Below are 20854 nucleotides of genomic sequence, written 5' to 3' on the forward strand. Positions count from 1 at the left end.
GCTTTCTCCAGGTCCACAAAGGCCTTCGCTGTACTTCTCCATGAACACTTTCAAAACAGACATCACATTTTAGCTTTTATTCCTACCATAAACCACACTGACGCGCAGTGATTGTGATCTCTTTCCTTAACCTAGCTTCAACCACTCTTTCCTATAGCTTCCTATAGCTGGCGGTATGACTTATCAGCTTTATCTCTTTGCAGTTACAAGGTTTATGAATCCCTTATTGCACAGAGGTAAAGCAGACATGGTCTGTATTCCCCTTAGCTCTTTGTAAGTTTTCATTTTACTCTGCATGCCTGTCTTTCGGATACTTCCTGTTTTTATCACTTGCTGTTTTTCACTTCTGGTCCCACACCTCTCAGTCTTTGTCATTAACATCCTGTATACCATCCCCTCTGGTCTTTTGGTTTATATTTCCCTTTTGCCTTTCTGGATTTTTTCAGTTTTTGCCCTTGTGAATATTTATGGTCACCCTGCTGCCACCTGAAGTTAAGCATGCTTGCTCCCTTAAAACCCCATAACCCAACACTGCTTTCTTGTAGACATGTAGCCTGAGCAAAACATGCAGGAAGTATCTTCCTTATATGGAAGATTATGGCTCCCAGTAGACATCTGTATTGGCTATGTCCAGCTGTTCATATTGTGGTGATTTCCCTGGGATTTACCCAGTGATACATGCAGGGTATTGGACAGCCTGTTACTGTTTAAGTTGTTTTAACCATCTTATCTTTCCTTTAGCTTGTTTATAATTCTTGTATCGGTTGTGCCAGTGAGTTTATTTTTATTCATGTGATTCTCTATTCAATACACTCCAGAGTGTATTGAACAGTTTAAACTTAACATTTCATAAATGATAACTTTAAGCTTATTATTCATGATAAATGATAATTATGATAGAGGTGTTTAAGACCTAGGACGTTTCTGGGTGGTTAACTGTAATGAAAAGAACTACACTTTAAATAAAATACCACTTGATTGCTTCAGTTTTTCCCCAAGCGCAGTTTTAGCGTGTGGGATAGGCAATTTGCTTACACATACACTCTCACATAAGGACAGGAAGGAAACGTAACCAAGCATCACCACCAGGTGTCACCCTGCACCATCCCGTATGACAGGAGCGACTGCAGAAGAGAAAAGCGCAGCGCCGCTCCACACTGATTCAAAGGAAAATTCATACATATCTGAAAATAGCGCATTTTCAGATATTTTTCCACTACTTTGGATTTTCTAGTTTGTAAATCGCACGCTGGGGTTTTGCCACTTCATTGAAAAAAGACTGCAGCCAAGACTCACATCTTTGACTGATTCTAAATAATAGGATCAGAATTACAGTCTTTGGATGTCATTTCAGAGCCTGTACGGCCATCTGGCTGTAAAGGAATACGTAGCTTTGTGACCTAAAAACCGCCGACCTTCAAAGCAAAGAAGCAGAAACAGCTTTGCCCCGGAAAGTCTGACAAACAAGCATGGGTGGAGTAACGGGTCTTTATCGCGCATAGCTCGACCTTTATCTCATCTAAAACGCTTCATAAGAGCTGGGGTAGCGGGGGGGATCGACCGTTTCATATGCGCAGCTGCAAACCCTACTTTCTCAAAATCCAATCAAGCTGCTGCATCAACAAAAAAACTAAAAGCTGGCGCATCCTCCCACTGACACAGTCTACTGCTGGCCCTACTGTAACTGAGACCGAAAGAGGAACGAAGGGGGACGCCCGAAGGTTAAAAAAAGAAAAAGAAAAAGAGACGCAATGACAAGGAGATACCTCTAGCTGTGAAGTCGAGGGACAGCCAAGGATTAAGAGGGGGGATTGTGGCGGCCACAGCGGTCTTCAGCAGAGGTTGGTCATGATCGGACGCGCATTATGGGTATGTAAGACCCGGGCAGGAAAGAGGGGTAACAAGCCTGGGATTCTGCCTTTTCTATGCGCGGTGATAGCGTGCTCAGCCCTGTCGGCTCTGCTTTTCGTGGACTTCATTGAATCATGGGTCACCTCCATGGGAATGAACACTGTGGTAGAGCCGCACATCGGGATCATCCCACCGCAAAGCGTCCCTCCTACCAGACCAGAGGAATTTTTGCTCATGCCTAGCCCACTTGTGTGCCAACGTGCCAAGCCTTACCTCATCATGATGGTTACTTCGGCTCCTGCCAATCAGAGGGCTCGCCAAGCCATCAGGGACACTTGGGGAGGGGAGGTGGAGGTGAGAGGTCTGCGGGTCATGACCCTCTTCATGGTCGGTGTGGCGTCTGACCCCGGACTGGCTAAGCTGCTGATAGAAGAGGCTCGGGAGAAGGGAGACCTGGTTCAGGGGCGTTTTTTGGACACGTACTCCAACCTCACCCTTAAGACTCTGTCCATGCTGGGCTGGACCCGGAGGTTCTGCCCTCAGGCTCACTTCATGGCCAAAGTGGATGATGATGTCCTGTTCAATCCCAGCTCTCTCCTACACTTTCTGAATAAGAGCCGTAACCCCTATGAACAAGGAGACTTGTACCTTGGCAGGGTGCATCTCCATGTGGCTCCCGACCGGGACCCGGACAGCAAGCACTACCTACCCTCAGGAGCCTACCCTCCTTCTGTCTTTCCAGACTATTGCAGTGGCACAGCCTATGTATTGTCCCGGTCTGCATTGCTCAAAATTTCCCTGGCAGCCTCTGCATCACCGTTATCCACACCTCTTCCGCCCGAGGATGTGTTTGTAGGCTTGTGTGCCCGGGCAGCTGGAGTGCTCCCCTCACACTGCCCTCTCTTCTCCGGTGGACCAAGTATGCCGTACGGACGCTGCTGCTATCAGGCCATGGTGTCCATCCACCACATCCCACCCAGAGACATGCTGCACTATTGGGCTGATGTGCATTCACCACCTCCCTGCTCCTGGTTGAATGTACGTGCTTCTTTGGGGATTTGCAAAGTCCGGGCGATGCTGGGCACAGCTCTGGGATTGGAGCAAGGATTGTGAGGGTTAACGGAAAGCAAACTCGGACTTATTTGGAGGCTGTGCCTCGCTTCAATACTGTGAACAGCACAAGTGCTCTTTAGGCTGTGAAGCTACACGTGCACTACGAAAATGCTACTTTGTTTAATTTGAAAGCTTTATTTTTTTAAACACCTCAATGTACTTATGTATCTTATTTTGCTGAAAAGGGAAGATCCGCTGGTAGTAAAGGGGGCTGTCAGGATCAGCTGTAGTATAGGGGTGTCTGCTGCCTCCCACATTATTACACTGACACGAACTGTAGATGTAGAGCAAAGTTTAGCATGCTGATGCTTTAAAGTAAGGACGCACGCAGCAACTGCACATTAAAACAACATTGTTTAGATAACTAAGTAATGATTATAGGCTGCTACTTTCAACACCTGCACAGGCCTGTAGTCTAGGCCAAGTATAATAGTTTAAATGCATGTTCACAAAAAAATAGGACCGATATAAAATCACAGGCTTATTACACAGCAATAATGAAGTTTTAGAATCACCAATAATGACTAGAGTATTTTTTATTTTTTATTTTAAAAAGGAGGGATTTATGATGTTATTCAGCCACAAGGGCACAATATTCACACACAATACGAAGGGATTACCTCGATTAGATACAGGGATCTTTGGGGGGGGGGGGGGGGGGGGGGGGGGTTCATGAAGGCTTCACATTACATTAAATAGCTGAAACCGAATGCATGATAATTATTTTCTTAAACAACTGAAAATAAAACTAATATGATGCACAGCTGAATATTTATGCATCTGACAACTATTACTTATAAGATTCCTTTCTTTTGGCAAGATTACACACTGACTGGCAGCTTTGCAATGCTGTGAGTTTTATGGTCAACTGTGTCAGGCTTGGATCACATACATTTTCAATGAGGCTGCCATTTGTCAATAAAACCTCAGGCTGTTATTCTCACCAACAGTGTTTAAAGGGAAACGCTGATCCACTGTACTCAGGAAAAATATGTATTAGATTAAAGCAACCAATAAACTACTCAGTAATGAAAAATAGGTCTGTGTTTTGTTTTGAGCAGGATTGAACATTTCTATAAAACTGTTCCTCCTCTATAAATATACAGCAAAGTAGCAAACTGTTGTGACAGTCTGTCATGCTGCTATGATTTAGTTAGTTTGAAATACTTAAATTAGGATAAGCATCGATAGAAAAAAAACACGTAAAATGTGAATCCTAGAAAAACAGCCACACGCACACATACAAATTAAAACATGATAAAATATTTAAAATACCAAAACCTTTACGTTCCTCAGATGATCAAATTTCTGCTGTTCTAATTTGATAAAAGGAATTTTACTCCACCCAAAGACGTAATCATGGTAAATATATTCCAGCTTGGTTTGGATTCAGTAATAACAGTTCCGTGATTTCAAAATAATAGTCTCAATTCAAAGGCTTGGCATTATGTTGTTTATTTTTAGAATTTAGTTATACCCAATTATAACACAGTTGACATATGCTCAGCAAGTTCAGAGGAAAGAACACCATCTGACAAGGTTAAAACTTCTGGGTGAAATCAATCCCAGCTAGCACATCTGCCCATGCAAACAGGATGCAGACATCAAATATAGCTTCCGCCGCTGCTCCACTCAAAATTGATTAGTTGCCCGTCACAATGCAAGCCCTTATTCCCAGAGTTTCAGCAGTTGGTGTTTTGCTCCCTGCAGTGGAATTATGTGTGCAAAAAAAAAAAAACAACCAAAAAAACCGTGTTCTTTATGCAAAGTTCAAAGGTCACTCCCATAGAATGCCACTGGGCTTTCAGCTGCACAAAGCATGTTTCTTTTCTATTTCTTGAATCTGTCCAGAGCTGATTTCTGGGTAGATAACGCCGCCTTCTTCCGCTCTCGCTCCTTCCTTTCTTTTTCCATCTTCATTTTGTCCTCCACGCTTTTTCTGATTACATCCTGGGGAGTAAACAAGTCAAGAGAGATCAGCCATGGCCTGCAAATACAGCATAAAAGTCAGTGAGATGTGATTAAATTTCATTTCCTAACTTGGACTACTCACCCTCTGCTCCTCATGAGCCACTTGTTTCTTGCGCCTCTCAATGGCTCCTGCAGAACTACGACCTTTTTTCTTATACTTGGGGACAAACTTTTCTTTAGCAAGTGGATCAAATCCCTGAGACAAAAAAAAAAAAAAAAAAAAAAAAAAAAAAAAAGATAAAACATGCTTTCAGATGGGTGGCAATAATATTTAGCCTACTATATCTTATATCAAAATATACAGATATACATCTTAAATAATTGTAAATGCACAGTTGCTTTAAGACACTGACCAGAACTTCAACCCTGTCTTGATGCCTTTGTTCCCAGGTGGCCTGGTCAACTTGTGCCAGCTCAGTGGGATCAAGGCTGATAAGATCTGGCTGAATCTTCTCCATCAGTGCTTTAACCTCCCATTCCTGCCTCTGCTTCGCACTTCGGTATGGATTTGCATCCAGACCATCAAAGTTAGGCTCACCAGCACCTATGATAGTAAATGATGCGTTGCATTCAGTTTTAGTCAACAGTAATATGTATGCCAGGATTTACAAAAAAATAAAAAAATAAATTTACTTCAGTGAATGTAGTAATTGTAACAACCCATTAGGATCAATCATCAAATTAGTGCACCTATATTTTTGTTAAAATTTTCACTTTGGCCTTAACCTACATAATGTAGTTAAGGTACATGCCCAGATGTAATGCAAAATTGAGTGACCTGGTACGAGCATGCTGGTGAAACCATCTCCGTGCCCAACTCCGAGGACATCCTCAAAGGGACAGAAGTGCAGCCCCCACACTGTTCCCCGAAGTCTATGAGCCATGTACGGTTTAGTCACTGGCATGCTACATACGTCCTTGTACACCTGCAGATAAAGCATTTCCACATACAACATTAATACGTCATATCTACTGTTTATTAAAGTAAAGACACCAAGATATGTTCAACTCCTAAAAGCCATATGGAACTTTTCAATAGCCTCTTATTCATACTGGAAAGTTAAAGCATGTGGTTTGCGGCTTGCTTGGTGTTTCTGCATTTTGGTAAATGGGTCACCTGACTGCAGCAGTTTAAAGAAAAGGGCTGCAATAAGTTTAACTAAAATAGAACTTGAGCCATGTGCCATATTAATGATATCTGCTCAGTGATGAAGACCTTTCTGACATTGAGCATTTAGAGCAGCCTGAGTGTTTAGATTACAGGGATATGTGAAAAAATATGATCTTATTAGATCAATGCTTTTAACTGGGTAGCACTTTATAATAACATCAAACTATTAAGCATTAGTAAAGTATTAGTAAGGGATTAGCAAGCACTTCATCATTTATATATCATTACTGCTCCGTTAATACATATGTTTATCCATCTGTTACTCTTACACCAAGTACAGCTATCACTGCTACTAATATATTACTGCTAGTAATAATCAAAATCATAGTTCAAATGATAAATCTGTATTTAAAAATGGCATACTAAGGAGGAGTAATGCTATATAAATGATAAATTAAGTACTTGCTAACACCATACTAATGCTTAACAGTATAACATTATCATAAAGTGCTTCCAAAAACTGTTGTACCTCCAATTTTAACCTGACAAGTCCTCAAGGTCTGGGAGCTCGTTTGGTGTGTGTTGTACACAGTTTTGGCTTCCTCAGATGGGGTCTGGTGTTGAATTAGTGCTGTATGACTGGTCCAAACATCTAAGTGCTGCCAACCATGGCAACCATGGTAACCATGGCAACCATCGAACCTGAGGGAAATCGCTAGTATTATTATTATTATTATTATTATTATTATTATTATTATTATTATTATTATTATTATTATTATTATTATACACAGTTCAGAACAGCTTGCTGACCAGCTGGTCTAGCTCCATTGCACTGCCTGCGGTTGAGTCGCGTTTCTTTTGTATTGCTCCACTGCCAGTGGCCCAGGGCGGACACAATCGTTTTCGCAGTTTCTTCCAATATACCTTCCCAACCTTTTATTTATTTTTTCCTTCTCTTTATCATTATGACTCATCTCCATATAAATATCCATATTTATATGATGATGATGAAGACAACAACTATTACTGTAGGTGATATAAGTGTTATTATTATTTTTACAATAGTAACGAACACTGTTAATTGATATATGACCTGCTAGTAAATACATCAGGGGGTCACCTAGGCAACAGGCGCCTGCTCAGGTGCGATAGAGCAAGATGCGAGGAATACCCTGTACAGGTTGAGAATGTGTTGCAAGGCCAACTCAGAAAGCAAGACAACCATTAAAACTCACATTGACACCTATGGGCAGCTTAGATTCACCAATTACCCAACTCCTGTGAGGGGAAGCCCGAGTGCTCTGAGGGAACCGACGCAGACACAGGGAGAACATGCAAGCTCTACACAGAGAGGCCCCAGCCTGATGGTGGATTTGAATCCAGGACCTTGTTGCTGTGAGTTATCCTGACTGATGCACTGTTTACTAGTAAAGTGTGGTTTCACTCAGACATCAGAGATATAAATACTTGGATAAACACCCAACAAATCTCTACATGCAGAATTCTGCAGATGTATGTACTGCAGATGTTAGTAATAGCAAGATCACTCCTGTCACCAGTTGTATGCATGTAGAATGTTATCACAAGTGGGCTTCATATCTATTGCACCCTCGCAGAGGGCCTATTGTGGAGTTGAGGACAACCAGGTACCCTGCTCAAGGGAGGTAACGGCTGAGTGAAACACAGAGTCATAATTCTCTCTTTTTTTAAGGTTTTAAGGATGGGGCTGAAGTTATAGCCCCCCGTGACATGGGCCAACATGTAAGAGTTGTGGATTTTCCTTTGTTTGTGAGTTTGGTCAAGGTATAAAAGGAATCAGGGTGGTGGCCCATCTTCAGAGACTGCTTAGGTATTCAACCAGAGCGTTTCTCTGTGTGTAGAATAATGATGAAAGATGTGTCAGAAAATGTATAGAATAATCAGAGAGGGAAGGTGTTAACGCAGAGATAAAAATGATATTAAATAAATGTCTTAGTGTATCAGTTGGCAGGTGACAGCTAATGGCTTAGGCAGCGGTTGAGGTCAAGGGTCGTGCTGTTTGGGGTCCTGCTAGTCATCATGAGAAGATTCCAGAACCACAGCAATAACCACAAAAGTTAGATCTCTGCGTTAGACGCTGAGGAAGACAACAAGGGTGTACGACGTGCTCTGCCCTTCCATCCTACAGCTGTGTTGGAACGAGAGAGCGAACAACAGCATGCCAAGCTCCAACTCGGCGAAGACATTCAGGGGCTCTGCTCAAGGAAGCCCACCGTGTGGGAAGATGCGTAGTTGGTGGATTGTAATTTATCAAATCTCTGTGGACAAGTCTGCGCAGTTCCACAAAACAGACAGGCACCCAGACTAATCACTTGATGATGAAACTTAAAATACTGGCACCCAATTGAACTCGCAGACGTGGAAAGTATAATCCCTGCTCACATCCCATCACATTGATACATGCATCAATAATTTATGTTATTTTATTCTTTTTCTATGGTTCTTTTATTTGATCATAAATTGGATTTTGATTTTAATTATGTAACAGCATGATGGAAAATAAAGAAAGTAAAATAAAGGACAATAAAGAAAAGCTAATAGGTAGGACTCTTTACCCCCTGAAAGCCTACTAGGAGTCACCCTTGATGCTCTAATGTTCTGGACAGAGCAGGTTTTGTCATATTTCAGTTTTACTTATAAAACAAAATGACTTGAGTGTGCATCAGAACTGCCTCTGCAGTTACCCTGGGAAAACCTATTCTCATAGCCATCAAACACCTCTTTTCTAGCATTTACGTGCGAGTTTATGTACTATTTTAATATCAGCCACTTCCTGTACCCTAATGCAACATTAGATTTGAGTTTCTGAAACACCAACTTCAACCTTCAACCAGTGTTTACCCACAGCAAACCACTGCTAATAATAATAATAATAATAAATCAATAAAAATAAATCTCTTAATCTTTACCTTCTATTTTTTGAAAAAATGAGAAAATCCTTTGCCTTATGGGGTCAAAGAGTGTGGAATTTGCATCTTCTCCATTTGTCTGTGTGACTTCTTTCCGGGTACTCTGTTGATACTAAATATATCGTTGGTGAAAATGTAAGCATTGTGTTTCTCTATGTTAGCCGTTCACCCTATAAAAGCACCCCTTGTAAAAGATTACTATTTTGTTTATGCTTGAGGACTCAGCCCGCCTGGAATGTTGATCATCGATGGAAGCATAATTCCCTCTAAGCTTTTCACCAAGTTGACGGATCTAGGACTCAGCTCATCACTGTGTCAGTGGATCCTCAACTTCCTCACAGACAGACCCCAATCAGTGAGGGTGGGAAAACAAGTCTCCCCCTCCATCTCACTCAGCACTGGAGTGCCTCAGGGCTGTGTTTTAAGCCCCCTGTTGTACTCACTGTACACTTATGACTGTGTAGCCACATCAGACACCACCTCCATTGTCAAGTTTGCTGACGACACTGCTGTTGTGGGTCTGATCTCCGACAACATCGAGACGGCCTACCTGGAGGAGATTAGGAACCTGGAGACCTGGTGCCAGGAGAATAACCTCCTAAACATCAGCAAGACTAAGGAGCTGATCATGGACTTCACTACAAAGCAGGCGAGGAATTACAAACCCCTCATCATCAGTGGCACGCCAGTGGAGAGAGTGGACAGTTTCCGATACCTGGGTGTCCACATCACTCAGGACCTGTCATGGTCCTGCCACATCAACACCCTGGTTAAGAAAGCCCGTCAACGTCTCTTCTTCCTCAGAAGACTTAGAGACTTCCATCTGCCACTGAAGGTGCTCAAGAACTTCTACTCCTGCACCATCGAGAGCGTCCTGACGGCAAACATCTGCACCTGGTTTGGGAACAGCACCAAGCAAGACAGACGAGATCTGCAAAGAGTGGTGCGCTCAGCCGAACGCATTATTCAATCAGAGCTCCCTGACCTGCTGTCCATCTACACCAAGCGGTGTAAGTCCAAAGCTAGGAAGATTATGATGGACCTCTCCCATCCCAACAATGGACTCTTCTCACTGTTGAGGTCTGGGAAGCGCTTCCGCTCCCTTAAGGCCAAAACAGAGAGAATGAGGAGGAGCTTCTTCCCCCAGGCTATTCGGGCCCTGAACCAGGTGTAGGACTGGACTCTCCCACACACGTCACTATAAGACTGGACTCTCACACACATCACATCACCACACGCACCACCACAAATTTCCTATAATTCCTATAATTTATAATCTTTATAATCTCTTCTGCTATTTGCACATTCTTTACTTTAAATTCCTAAGTTAATTTGTAAATTTTGTAGTAACCTGTAAATATTGTAAAACTTTTTTTCTGTCATTTAATGGTCGGACATTGTACAGCTACAAGCATTTCACCCCCATGTCATACTGTGTATGGTTGTGTGTGTGTGACAAATAAAATTTGAATTTGATTTGAATTGAATTTAAAGTAATGTATAAAATATGTATAACCAGTCTGTTAAACTTGCTCATGTTGGACTGTCAGTCAGCTCTAGAGAAGAACAAAGTGATAATAAACCAAGAGCAGAAGCCAAACTGATTGTAAAAAATAATTAACAGTCCTCTCTGCAGCCACTTTTCACACTATATTTATTTATATTAGATTTTTTTGTGTGCTTCTCCCATTACTGGTGAACTCCATTGGTCCCCCCTCCCCTATTCCAGCCAATGTATCAACCGATCAGCCTTCAACAGACACATGTTATCTACTTCAGTGATGTGCAGTTGGGATTTTGGAGTACTGCATGAGATAGGAGCAGGTTTCATCGGTTTGTGAAAACCCCTGTCTCTTTGCTGCTCAAACAGAAATGCATGTGTTGATGGACACATTTGCAGCATGTAATGTTTTTTTATTATAAATGTGCAAAGTGTGGCTCTGATAACCTGAACAACATCCCCCGTGGCTGCAGATAGCAGTCCCCTCTGGCTCAGTGACAAACAGGCAGCTCCAGCAGGAAGGAAGTATGACTTTAGGGGCTTGAAGGTTCTAACGTCATACACCTTCAGCTTCTTATCCATGCCAGACGTCACCATGTATCTGTCAAAAAAAAGAGGAAAAAAAACTAAATGAAAAGACTACTTTCTGGTGGACCAAGAGAAAAATGCAATTAACTGCTCACCAAAAAACTGAGTGCAAAATCATTGACCGCTGCAATAATGTACCCTATAAATCAAAAAATATTTTGCATGGGTTTTCCTGTTTTTAAGTCAAGGATTTTTTGATTTAACACAAAATTTAGACATACCAGATGTGCATAAACATCTCCCATGTGATTGCTGAAGCTTTTACATCTCAAAGAGAAGGTTTTTGTTAGCATGTGACTAAATGAGGCTAGAGGAGTTGTCAGGAACATCAACAACATCATCCCACCAAACCCTTGACTTGGGATTCAAAGATCCGAACTAGGATTCATTTGTTAAGTGTACACAAAAACAACAACAACAACAACAACAAAAACTAAGTTCTTATAAGATAAAGTAAAATATATACTCAGTGGCCACCTAATGTGATTAATGTGACTTTGAATGTGGCGTGGTTGTTTCAGAAAATGCTCATCCACTGAGATGTTCCCAGCAGATCTCAGTAGATCCATCTCTAGGATTTACAGAGAATGATTCAAAAAAAAGAAGAGCCCCAGTGAGTGGCAGAGCTCAGAGGAAATGCCAGAGAAAACAGACAGACTGCTTCAAGTTGACAGAAAGCCAATAACAACTGTAATAACCACTGGTTACAATGAAAGTAAGCAGAAGAGCATGCCGAACACTGAAGCAGACAGGCTTTGCTGTGTGTCACTGCTGGCCGCTAAGAACAGGAAACTGAGGCTACAATTTACAAGTGCTCGCCAAAATCAGGCAGTGGAAGATTGGAAAACCCTGCCTGATCTAATGAGTCTTGATTTTTTCTGCAATATTCAGACACCAAGTCCAGAATTTGGCGAAAACATCATGACAGCATGGATCCATCCTACCTTAGTACCAGCTGAGCATTATTTAAATGTCACATCCTACCCAGGAATTGCTGCTAACAATGAAATCCCCTCTTCTGATGGCTGCTTTCAGCAGGATTCGGCCATGTCACAAAGCATGAATCATCTCAAACTGGTTTCGTGAACATGACATTTTGTTCGCTGTATTCAAATTAAACTCGACAACCACCAGATTTCTATCTAACGTGGTATCGGAAGATTCACATCGTGTATGTGCAGCAACTGTGTAATGCTATCATGTCAATACGGACAAAAATCTCTGAGGAATGTTTCCAACATCTTGTTGCATTAATGTCATGAAAAGCTAAGGCTGTTCTGGAGGCAACAAGGGGTCCAACCTGGTATTAGCAAGTCACTTTTAGTGCCTAGGACTATTGTGAAACAACATCCAGGTATCTTTTACAGACATTACAAAACATTTCCTCTTCTCATGTGACTTACGTGCCCGTCTTATCCACAGCGACAGAGCGCACGCCCCCTTGGTGACAGAGCATCTTCACCAAGGCTTCTTTCTGGTTTGGTGACCATAGGGTGACCGTGCCATTGGCATGACCTAGGTGGATGATGGCATTATGAGGGTTCTGACACATCACGTCAAGTCGGCCAGTCTTGGTGCAGATAGCTGCCACTTCCTTTCCCACTGACACATCCAAATACTGCAGGAAACTGGTAGCACTCTAAAGAAGACAGAAAAAAAAAACGTTTTACAGATAGTCAGGGCATCTAATTTTGCTTATAAATTTATTGTCAACAATAAATATTAAACAAAACAATTTTGACTCGTGTATATTTATCATGGTAACATTTAAACTGTCACAGTAACACATTCAAAACTGTTATCTTTACTCCTCTGTATTGTACAACACGTTGTCATTATTGCAACAATGTTTCAGCCCTACTCTCTTACTCAGCTTACTCTTATAAGAAAAGGTTTGGGGGCTTTTTGTACTGGCAGATTACTGGTTTCCCTTCGTAATCTGGCCAACCTGACTAGGAAATGACATTTGTTTGTATGCAGGAAAACAGTCTGTACGCATTTACCAAAGTTCAATCTGAAACTTGGCTATCGTCTTACCACGATTTAGCTTTTTAAAAGCTTTTATTTTTATCTAGAGTTACACAGACTGCCAGAAGCCAGAAAAAATTAATCAGCTGACAAAAGCAAAAAAAGTAACTTTAATAACAGCAAGACTATGACCTGAGAAAATTAAAGCTTAATAAAAAGAAAATACAGTGGTCCCTCGCCATAATGTGGTTCACCTTTCGCGGCCTCTCTGTTTCGCAGATGTTTTTGGGTGTAATTTTGCATGCTTTTTTTTTTTAACAGCGCATTGTGTTCTGCATCCTGCTTGGCTGCAGACCATCGTAAATCAATCTCGTGCTGTGTCTCCTGTACAGTACAGAATAGCTTCTCAAATTTACATGAATCTTCCATTGCTAGCAGTGTGACTCTAAAGTGCTGCACTGTATGATTGTAAGTTTTTCTCACCAACAAACACAACAATGTCGATGAAATGTTTTGCACCGTCAAAGGCACCTGGGGTAGCACCCAGAAGGCAGAGGAAGATGCTAACCATCGCACAAAAAGTTGGACTTCTAGACATGCTAAAGGAGGGTAGAACCATATTTTTCAGATTATAAAGCACACCGGATTATAAGGCGCATTAAGCGAAACAAAACAGTCAGATAAGTCAAACGTTACTCAACTCATTCTTTTTGCTTCCTCTATTTCCATACCATTGATTCATTAATGTTGAATTCTCTCGCAGCTGCTCTATTCCCATGTTCTGGTCCTGAAAACAGGGTTTGATCTTTGGTTTCCTTCTATAACACTGGACTTATTTTTCTACGAAGGTTTGAACTTTGAGAGTGTTTAAACAAGAGAGAAAAGTGTGAGAATGTTCATGCCTGTCTGAGAAAAGTGTATAAAGTGCGTAGTGAGGGGTTTTCCAGCTTTAAAACATCAATAATAATTGTAAAAGAATAAAGCTGGCTACTTTGCGGATTTCACCTATCGTGGGTTATTTTTAGAACATAACTCCCGCGATAAACGAGGGACCACTGTATTACATAATTTTTTAATTATTGTGGAAATGGAAATGCAAAAAATTGAAAGAAAAAAAGATTACTGTGAACTCACCGCTGTGGCGAGCAAAAAGTGATAGGGGAGGAACTGCATCCGAAGGACGTCATTGAATTTTCGGATGCAGTGAAGCTCTATTCCGTTAGAGTCGTAGATATAAAGCCACTTCTTCTGAGCCACTGCATACATAGCCTCGGTATGAAGCCACCTAAACAAAGGCAGAAATTTGTTTTAGTCTGGAGAAGATGATCAAAGTTTTATTTCTGCTTTATGTTTCATGAAGGCGGATGACTTACTTCACATCATTGACAGACTCCATCACATTTATCTCACACATCAGCTGTTTCGACGCCCAGTCTATACAAGCAACATGGCCTCTCCTCCCACCAAGCAGCAGGTGACTGAAGTGAAGAGAACATAAATATTTGCAAAACCTAAACTTATGAAGTCTCTCTATTTATATCTAAATAAATCTATTTACTGTAAAAACAGGAAATGATCATTCAGTTCTGCAGGTTCACCTCAGCTGTGGTTTAATTTCTTTCCATGTCTTTGTTTTAATTTCCAACATTGTTGATTTGCACTCTCAGCCTTTAGTAACAGGTTTTTTTTTCAAGCACAGAGAATCTCAGAAAAGCTTAAAGAAAGGAAAAGTTTATTTCCTTTGCTTGTACTAACTGGTGAGTGTGCCACTTAGCAAAGAAGCTAGAAATAATGAAGGCCTAATGTCAAAATCTACTTTTGTCAGGAAGACAGAGTTGGAAATAAATATGTACGTTTCATATCTGCTTAGAAGATTACAAAGGTTATAAAGGATACTTAGCATTTCCTCTAGAAACGGTGAGTCGTCCTGCCAAGCCCATCGACAACTTAGGTGGACTTGACATAAATCAGTGTTTTACAAAAAAAAAAAAAACAACCCAAAAAACCCCCCACCACTACATGAAGGAGCAATTTGTTAAATGTTAAACCATCTGCTGATATATTGGCCTTTTAAATCACTAAATATCAGTCTCTCTCCACAAGAGAGAGACAAAACACTTCACACAGATAAGCATGTGCTGCATGATATTGCATGATACTGACCGTCCAGTCTTGCTGTAATCCAATCGATACGGTCCAAACTGAGACAGTTTCAGATTAAAATACTGAGGAGGAGAAGATAGCAAGAAATGAACAACACTCACTCTGCAGAATCTCTTCCCGTGACAACTCCATAGCAAATTTATGTCTACGGTTGGAACTGAACCAGCAAACCTTTGCTTGCAAAATAAATGTGTTAAATAGTAATAGTAATAATAATAATGTAGCTTGCCATCACCAGTGTGTGAATTTGTCAGCAAAACCAAACAAAAGCCCATAATCTGTGTTGCTTCAAAATTTCTGTGCAAATTTTTCTGTTTAATAAGTTATTTATACATTCACACAAAACCTTTTTAAAATCCATCTTCTCCCCCACAAAAATGGTTGATGATGAACTACATAAGTATGATGGTATGACAGGTATCAGCTTCCATTATTTTCTTAACCAACTTCAGTGCACACTTCAGGTACAATTTGTTAAAACAAACAACCTGTCAAACAAAGAAACATTTATTTGATAAAAAGGTCTCAGTACCTTTGCTCCAGATGTTATGTCCACAGCCTCCGCAATATCCTCCTGTGAGATCATACACGTGTCCTCATCTTCATCTCCTTCTAAAAACCTGAGATCAGGGACAAACATCACTCATGGGGTTTGAAATCACATGATATCTGTCACAGAGTACGATCTAACACAAAGAGGTGAGCATCATTTAAAGGACATTACCCTGCCTCCTCCGGGAGGAGAAGGTCAAACCGTGCTGCTTGTTTCTGGGCCATTTCTGAAGCGTCTTCTGAGCGAGCTATGATATCTCTCAGCTTGTGCTGCTTACGGTGAGGCTATTACAAAACGAAAGAGAAATCAGATGAAAGACAAGTGCTGAAAAAAAGAGCATACTATTTTAAAGAAGAGCCACTCAGATGCTTACCTTTTTAAGTTTATCTTTCCTCTTGAATTTTTGCAATCTGTCTTCTGGAATAGGAGCAGGGCCTGGGAATGGATCAGACTTCTGAAAGAATATGAACATTAGTTAGAACAATATATAATATACAGTCCTATATTACCTATACTAAAATGTAAAAGCAGACTGAATCATGATAAACATTAAATGCTATCTTCTTCTGGTCGTAAGTGGTGCTTCAAACTTAAATATTACTGCTAAAAGATTCAGTACAACACTCATGAATCATCATGGGAGATTAGGCATGCCTGGCTACCTTTGTTTACATAATAATCTGCTTTTTGGGGGATATTTGGAAGATTTTGCAGTGTAATAGCAGTACAAAGGCGATGCATAGGCTGTTTAGTGCAAATAAGGGTACCCCAAACTGCATCTTAAACATATTCTAGTGCAACACAGGACCTCGCTAAAACAGTTTAAGCAAGAGCAAGAAATGATGGCGTGATTTTTGTCTGTCAATAGTAATTCGTGTACTCTTACCTCTGGCTTGACTTTCTCTCCATCACTTGGACTTTGGTCTTGTTTTCGTTTCTTTGCCTTCTGTGTCTTGTCCTCCTCCTGCTGCAGAGCCTCTTTGCTCTGTTCTCCGTCGCTTTTAACTTTGTTTTCATCCTTCCGTTCCTCCTCCTGGAGCTCCTGCCAGTATCGAGCAGGCAGCTGTAAGATAGGAGCGAACAGTGGCAAGTTAGAAGAAGTGACTATAACGTATTTCGTTATTTAAGCCCAGAAACTTTTTACACTGGTCTTCGCCCCCGTGTGGGGCTACTCACATTAGCCGCTTGACGCTAGCAAGAAAAAACTACCTTACGTTTACTGTTTATTAGTTATAAAACTGCGTTCCTCAGCTGCAGTCACCAATAGCTTCAAACGGCTGCGACGATATGCTTCTAGAAATTATTTATCTATATTTACCTTCTTCTTTTTACCCACGTGTGTCTCATCCACCGATGCCTCGCCGGGTGACGCCATCTCTGTTGTGTACGTTTTTCTTCTTCTGCATTAACGGCTTCAATAAACTGTATCTGTACATGATGAACGCCACCGTTCGGTCTGAAAGGGTTACTGCATCGGCTCATAGGTTCAGTATGTGCATAAAAAAAGAAATCTTTATAGTTCACCATCAGCATGTCTCTCGATCCAGAGAAGGTATGCCTGACATCTTTAAACCAAACTGTTTTTGTTGTTGTTGTTGCTTCAGCTAGAGTTTGCTCTAATTTTATGGTGTTTGTCTCTTGTTAAGCATGTAGAGCTAAGCTAATGACAATGGATTTATCAGTTAAAGTCGTGTAAATGCATGCATGAGCCATGTGGGTTCATTTTATTTTGCAAGTCAGAGGGTTACTTTATCAATCAGCACCAGTGTTTTTGTTGAGCAGCAGCCAGACTTCCTCTCTGAGCACACCAAGTATTTTTGTGCTGTTAACCATTTGTGATCTCGCTCTCTCTTTAAAGAGGACTTGTATAAAACAGCTTGAAGCATGATCTGACTTCATTACCCACAGATGGCACTGCAGTACCTGATTACATTACATTACATTGATTTCTCAGCCTTGATAAAGACAGCAAGAGCCCTGGTCCTCATAATATTTCAGGAAAACTTTAACAAGCCTGAGAGCAGCTGAGTGGTATTTCTATTATACATTTAACTGGTTAGTACACAAACAAAGTGTCCTCACTCTGTAGAAACAGTCAGCCATTGTAACCATTGTAAAATTTAATTTGTACCATCTGCATTCATACTATGAGTGAAATTTATAACTTGCAAACAATATTTTCCCTGCTTTATATTCTCTCTCTGTGTGTGTTTTATTTATTTATGTACATATTAACTGCATCATAAGTGATTTATTGTTGTTTTTAATCATCATGATGCACAACAAGTGTCCTTTTTGGGACAATAAAGTGAATTTAAGTACACATTCAGATTTTTTAAAAAATCTGGTTTTTGCTTTTTTCCCAAAGGCAGTTTTTCCTTCTCGACAACAACTGTTTGATTTCCATGGAGTCTCAATGATTCCCATTTTCACAACCAACTGGGAGAACGTTCAAAACTTTCAGGCCAGACCGGATGATATACTTATTGCAACATATCCCAAAGCAGGTCGGTCCAAGAAAGAGGTATAAACCTTTACAGCTCATCAAAGTGTGTGCATAGAGGTCAGTGTAGGGGTCATGTTAACTTCTTTTTCCCCCCTCTCACTTTAGGAACCACATGGGTCTCCCAGATTCTTGACCTGCTGTATTTTGGTCAGACAGAACGACAGAAAACCATCCCTATCTTTGAGAGAGTGCCCTTCCTGGAGATTGCCGTTCCACCTTTGTTTTCAGGTTTTTGATCAAATGTACCAATTTTACACAAACACCTACAAACCATTATGGATTGTTGGCCTCTTTTTCCTCAAACTTGACTAAAATCATATCGCTATGTTACCGTTGGTTAGTTGGTATTAACATTTTACACAGACAAACTTGTGTTTTTTTTCATCTTCATCCCTCCATGCAGGAAAAGACCTGGCAGACAAGCTGCCCACCACCCCTCGACTCATTAAGACTCATTTTCCTGTCCAGTTTGTGCCAAAGTCCTTCTGGGAACAAAACTGCAAGGTTGCATTTTCCTGTCTGTTGTTTGCATCAGCTCAGTGTATCATCAAGAAGCTGATAATAATACCGATAATAGTGCAGTTTTCCACTTGGCTTAAGTTAAACTTGAAGCCTACCAAGAGAATTTGAGATTCATTTGAGTTAGAGTTCATTTTTCCTTTTTAAAAATCTTTTGTAGATTGTCTATGTAGCCCGCAATGCAAAGGACAACATGGTGTCTTTTTTCCATTTTGATCGCATGAATATTGCTCACCCAGAGCCTGGCGACTGGAGCAACTACATCCACAGATTCATGGAAGGAAAAAGTATGCATAAAATACTATATTAAAGTTATTTTCATTTACTGTATGACTGCTATTTTCCTGTTTCTGTGGCCCTAGTGGTGTTTGGCTCCTGGTATGACCATGTGAATGGCTGGTGGAAGAAGAAACAGACTTACTCAAACATTCACTACATGTTCTATGAAGATATGATTGAGGTAATCTGATTCCTTTGTGAGTTCCTTTCTCTTTACGCTACTTGCTTGAAGCTCTCATTTAGTAGCTTATAATGCTGTAATGATGGCTGTAATGTTGTGATGATACAGTTAGGTCCATAAGTATTTGGACAATGTCACATTTCTTTTGTAATTTTGCCTCTGTGTACCACCAGAAAGGCTGTTAAATCAAGCAGTCAGTTTGTTTTAACTTAAAAATAACTGGACACACTAATATAGTTACCGTATACCTATATGGACTTGCTTTGAGATGTACTTCGAGGCCTTTACTGCAGCCACCTTCAGGTGCTGCATGTGTGGATCTCTGTCTTCAGTAACTAAACTGCATGCTCTATTGGATTGAGAGCAGGTAACTGACTTTGCCACTGAAGACTATCCCCTTTCCTTCTCTTAAGAAATCTCTGGGTTGCTTCGAGTCGTTATTTGTTTATATTATGACGCACCGTCTCATCAGTTTTGCAGCATTTGGATAAATCTGAGCAGATAGTATAGCCCCGTCCACTTCTAAAACCATCCTGATACTTCTATCAGCAGACACATCATCAATAAACAGTGACTTTGTTCCACTGGCAGCTATACATGCCAAAACATCATCTCCACTATGTTTGACAGATAATGTGGTATGCTTAAGATCAGGGGTCTCCAGCTCCAGTCATCGAGAGCTACTGTCCTGCAGCCTTTAGATGCATCCCTACTCCAAATAACTCTTATCTATCTTTTCAGGACACTGAACGGGAAATAGACAAACTCTGCAGCTTCCTCAGTTTGTCCAATTCAGCTGAGGATAAGAAAATGATTGCAGGTGGAGTCCAGTTTGATAACATGAAAAAGAATGAGATGACCAACTATTCCACGTTCTCCATTTTAGATTTCAAGATTTCTCCCTTCATGAGAAAAGGTACATTGAACCATATTGTGATGCATGAGGTGATATTAGGAAAAATACCTGACTGGTTTTTATCTATGTCTCTGCAGGAAAGGTTGCTGACTGGAAGAACCACTTCACCGTCGCTCAGAATGAAGTGTTTGATGAAGACTACAAGAAGAAGATGAAAGATCCCACACTTCAGTTCCGCACTGAAATTTGAACAGAGCCAGGCATATAGAATGTAAAAAGGGTCACTGATTGACTTTATCTAAATCTTTAACTAAATCAATGTGCTTTATATTATTAATCACAAATTAAAAGGCATTTCATGTTTGAAAGTGAATATTTATGTCACTACAAACAAAAAAATATTGGACATTACCAGTAACACTGTACTGCAATACTGAAACTTTGGTGTGTAGATTAAAATGTATAAAGTAATACGAAAGTTTACTTTTTTAAGTTTTTTACTAAGTGCTAACAGCCCATTTTTTATTCTCTGTGTGTGATAAAAAAAATAAAAGGTAATGACTGGTCCATTTGTTTTGCAGGGTTTTCTATTTGATTTTATTCAGGTTTAGTTATATTTTACAGCCAGGTAAAAAATCTGCATTGTTCCGTCAAGAAATACCGAACTAGCAACAATGTATTGTTTGTGTAGCTGAAATCAATATGAATTCCTCTGTCTGGGGGGTTTTGAGAATGTGGTTTAC

General features: G+C 40.6%; 3 protein-coding genes across 4 annotated transcripts; 2 read left to right on the plus strand and 1 right to left on the minus strand.

The window, feature by feature from the left end:
* The first annotated feature begins 1093 nt into the window (after nucleotides 1-1093).
* Nucleotides 1094-3597, plus strand: b3galt4 (UDP-Gal:betaGlcNAc beta 1,3-galactosyltransferase, polypeptide 4). The gene has a single exon (XM_085260931.1). It carries the CDS (start codon nucleotides 1849-1851, stop codon nucleotides 2962-2964), a length of 1116 nt encoding a protein of 371 aa, XP_085117057.1. The 5' UTR covers nucleotides 1094-1848; the 3' UTR covers nucleotides 2965-3597.
* A 797-nt stretch (nucleotides 3598-4394) lies between these two features.
* wdr46 (WD repeat domain 46) lies at nucleotides 4395-17246 on the minus strand. Of its 2 annotated transcripts, none has more exons than XM_085260917.1 (14): nucleotides 17089-17246; nucleotides 16657-16833; nucleotides 16144-16221; nucleotides 15942-16054; nucleotides 15750-15837; nucleotides 15218-15279; nucleotides 14428-14532; nucleotides 14189-14339; nucleotides 12490-12725; nucleotides 10946-11099; nucleotides 5714-5861; nucleotides 5289-5479; nucleotides 5018-5131; nucleotides 4395-4914 (listed from the first exon to the last, which is right to left on the minus strand). In XM_085260917.1, the coding sequence occupies exons 1-14, from the start codon at nucleotides 17143-17145 to the stop codon at nucleotides 4795-4797; spliced, it is 1794 nt and encodes a 597-aa protein (XP_085117043.1). In that variant the 5' UTR covers nucleotides 17146-17246; the 3' UTR covers nucleotides 4395-4794. The 2 variants fall into 2 exon arrangements, with proteins under 2 accessions (XP_085117043.1, XP_085117042.1); XM_085260916.1 differs by having other exon boundaries at nucleotides 16144-16224.
* Nucleotides 17229-20678, plus strand: LOC146550867 (cytosolic sulfotransferase 1-like). Its single transcript, XM_085260939.1, has 8 exons — nucleotides 17229-17322; nucleotides 18139-18277; nucleotides 18382-18504; nucleotides 18680-18780; nucleotides 18956-19082; nucleotides 19158-19255; nucleotides 19997-20171; nucleotides 20249-20678. Exons 1-8 carry the CDS (start codon nucleotides 17302-17304, stop codon nucleotides 20359-20361), a joined length of 897 nt encoding a protein of 298 aa, XP_085117065.1. The 5' UTR covers nucleotides 17229-17301; the 3' UTR covers nucleotides 20362-20678.
* The last annotated feature ends 176 nt before the right edge of the window (nucleotides 20679-20854 follow it).

Source organism: Mchenga conophoros, linkage group LG20 (assembly GCF_057382185.1).
Source record: "Mchenga conophoros isolate Kocher_MC1m ecotype Shallow Benthic linkage group LG20, M_conophoros_male_GT1.1, whole genome shotgun sequence".
NCBI lineage: Eukaryota > Metazoa > Chordata > Actinopteri > Cichliformes > Cichlidae > Mchenga > Mchenga conophoros.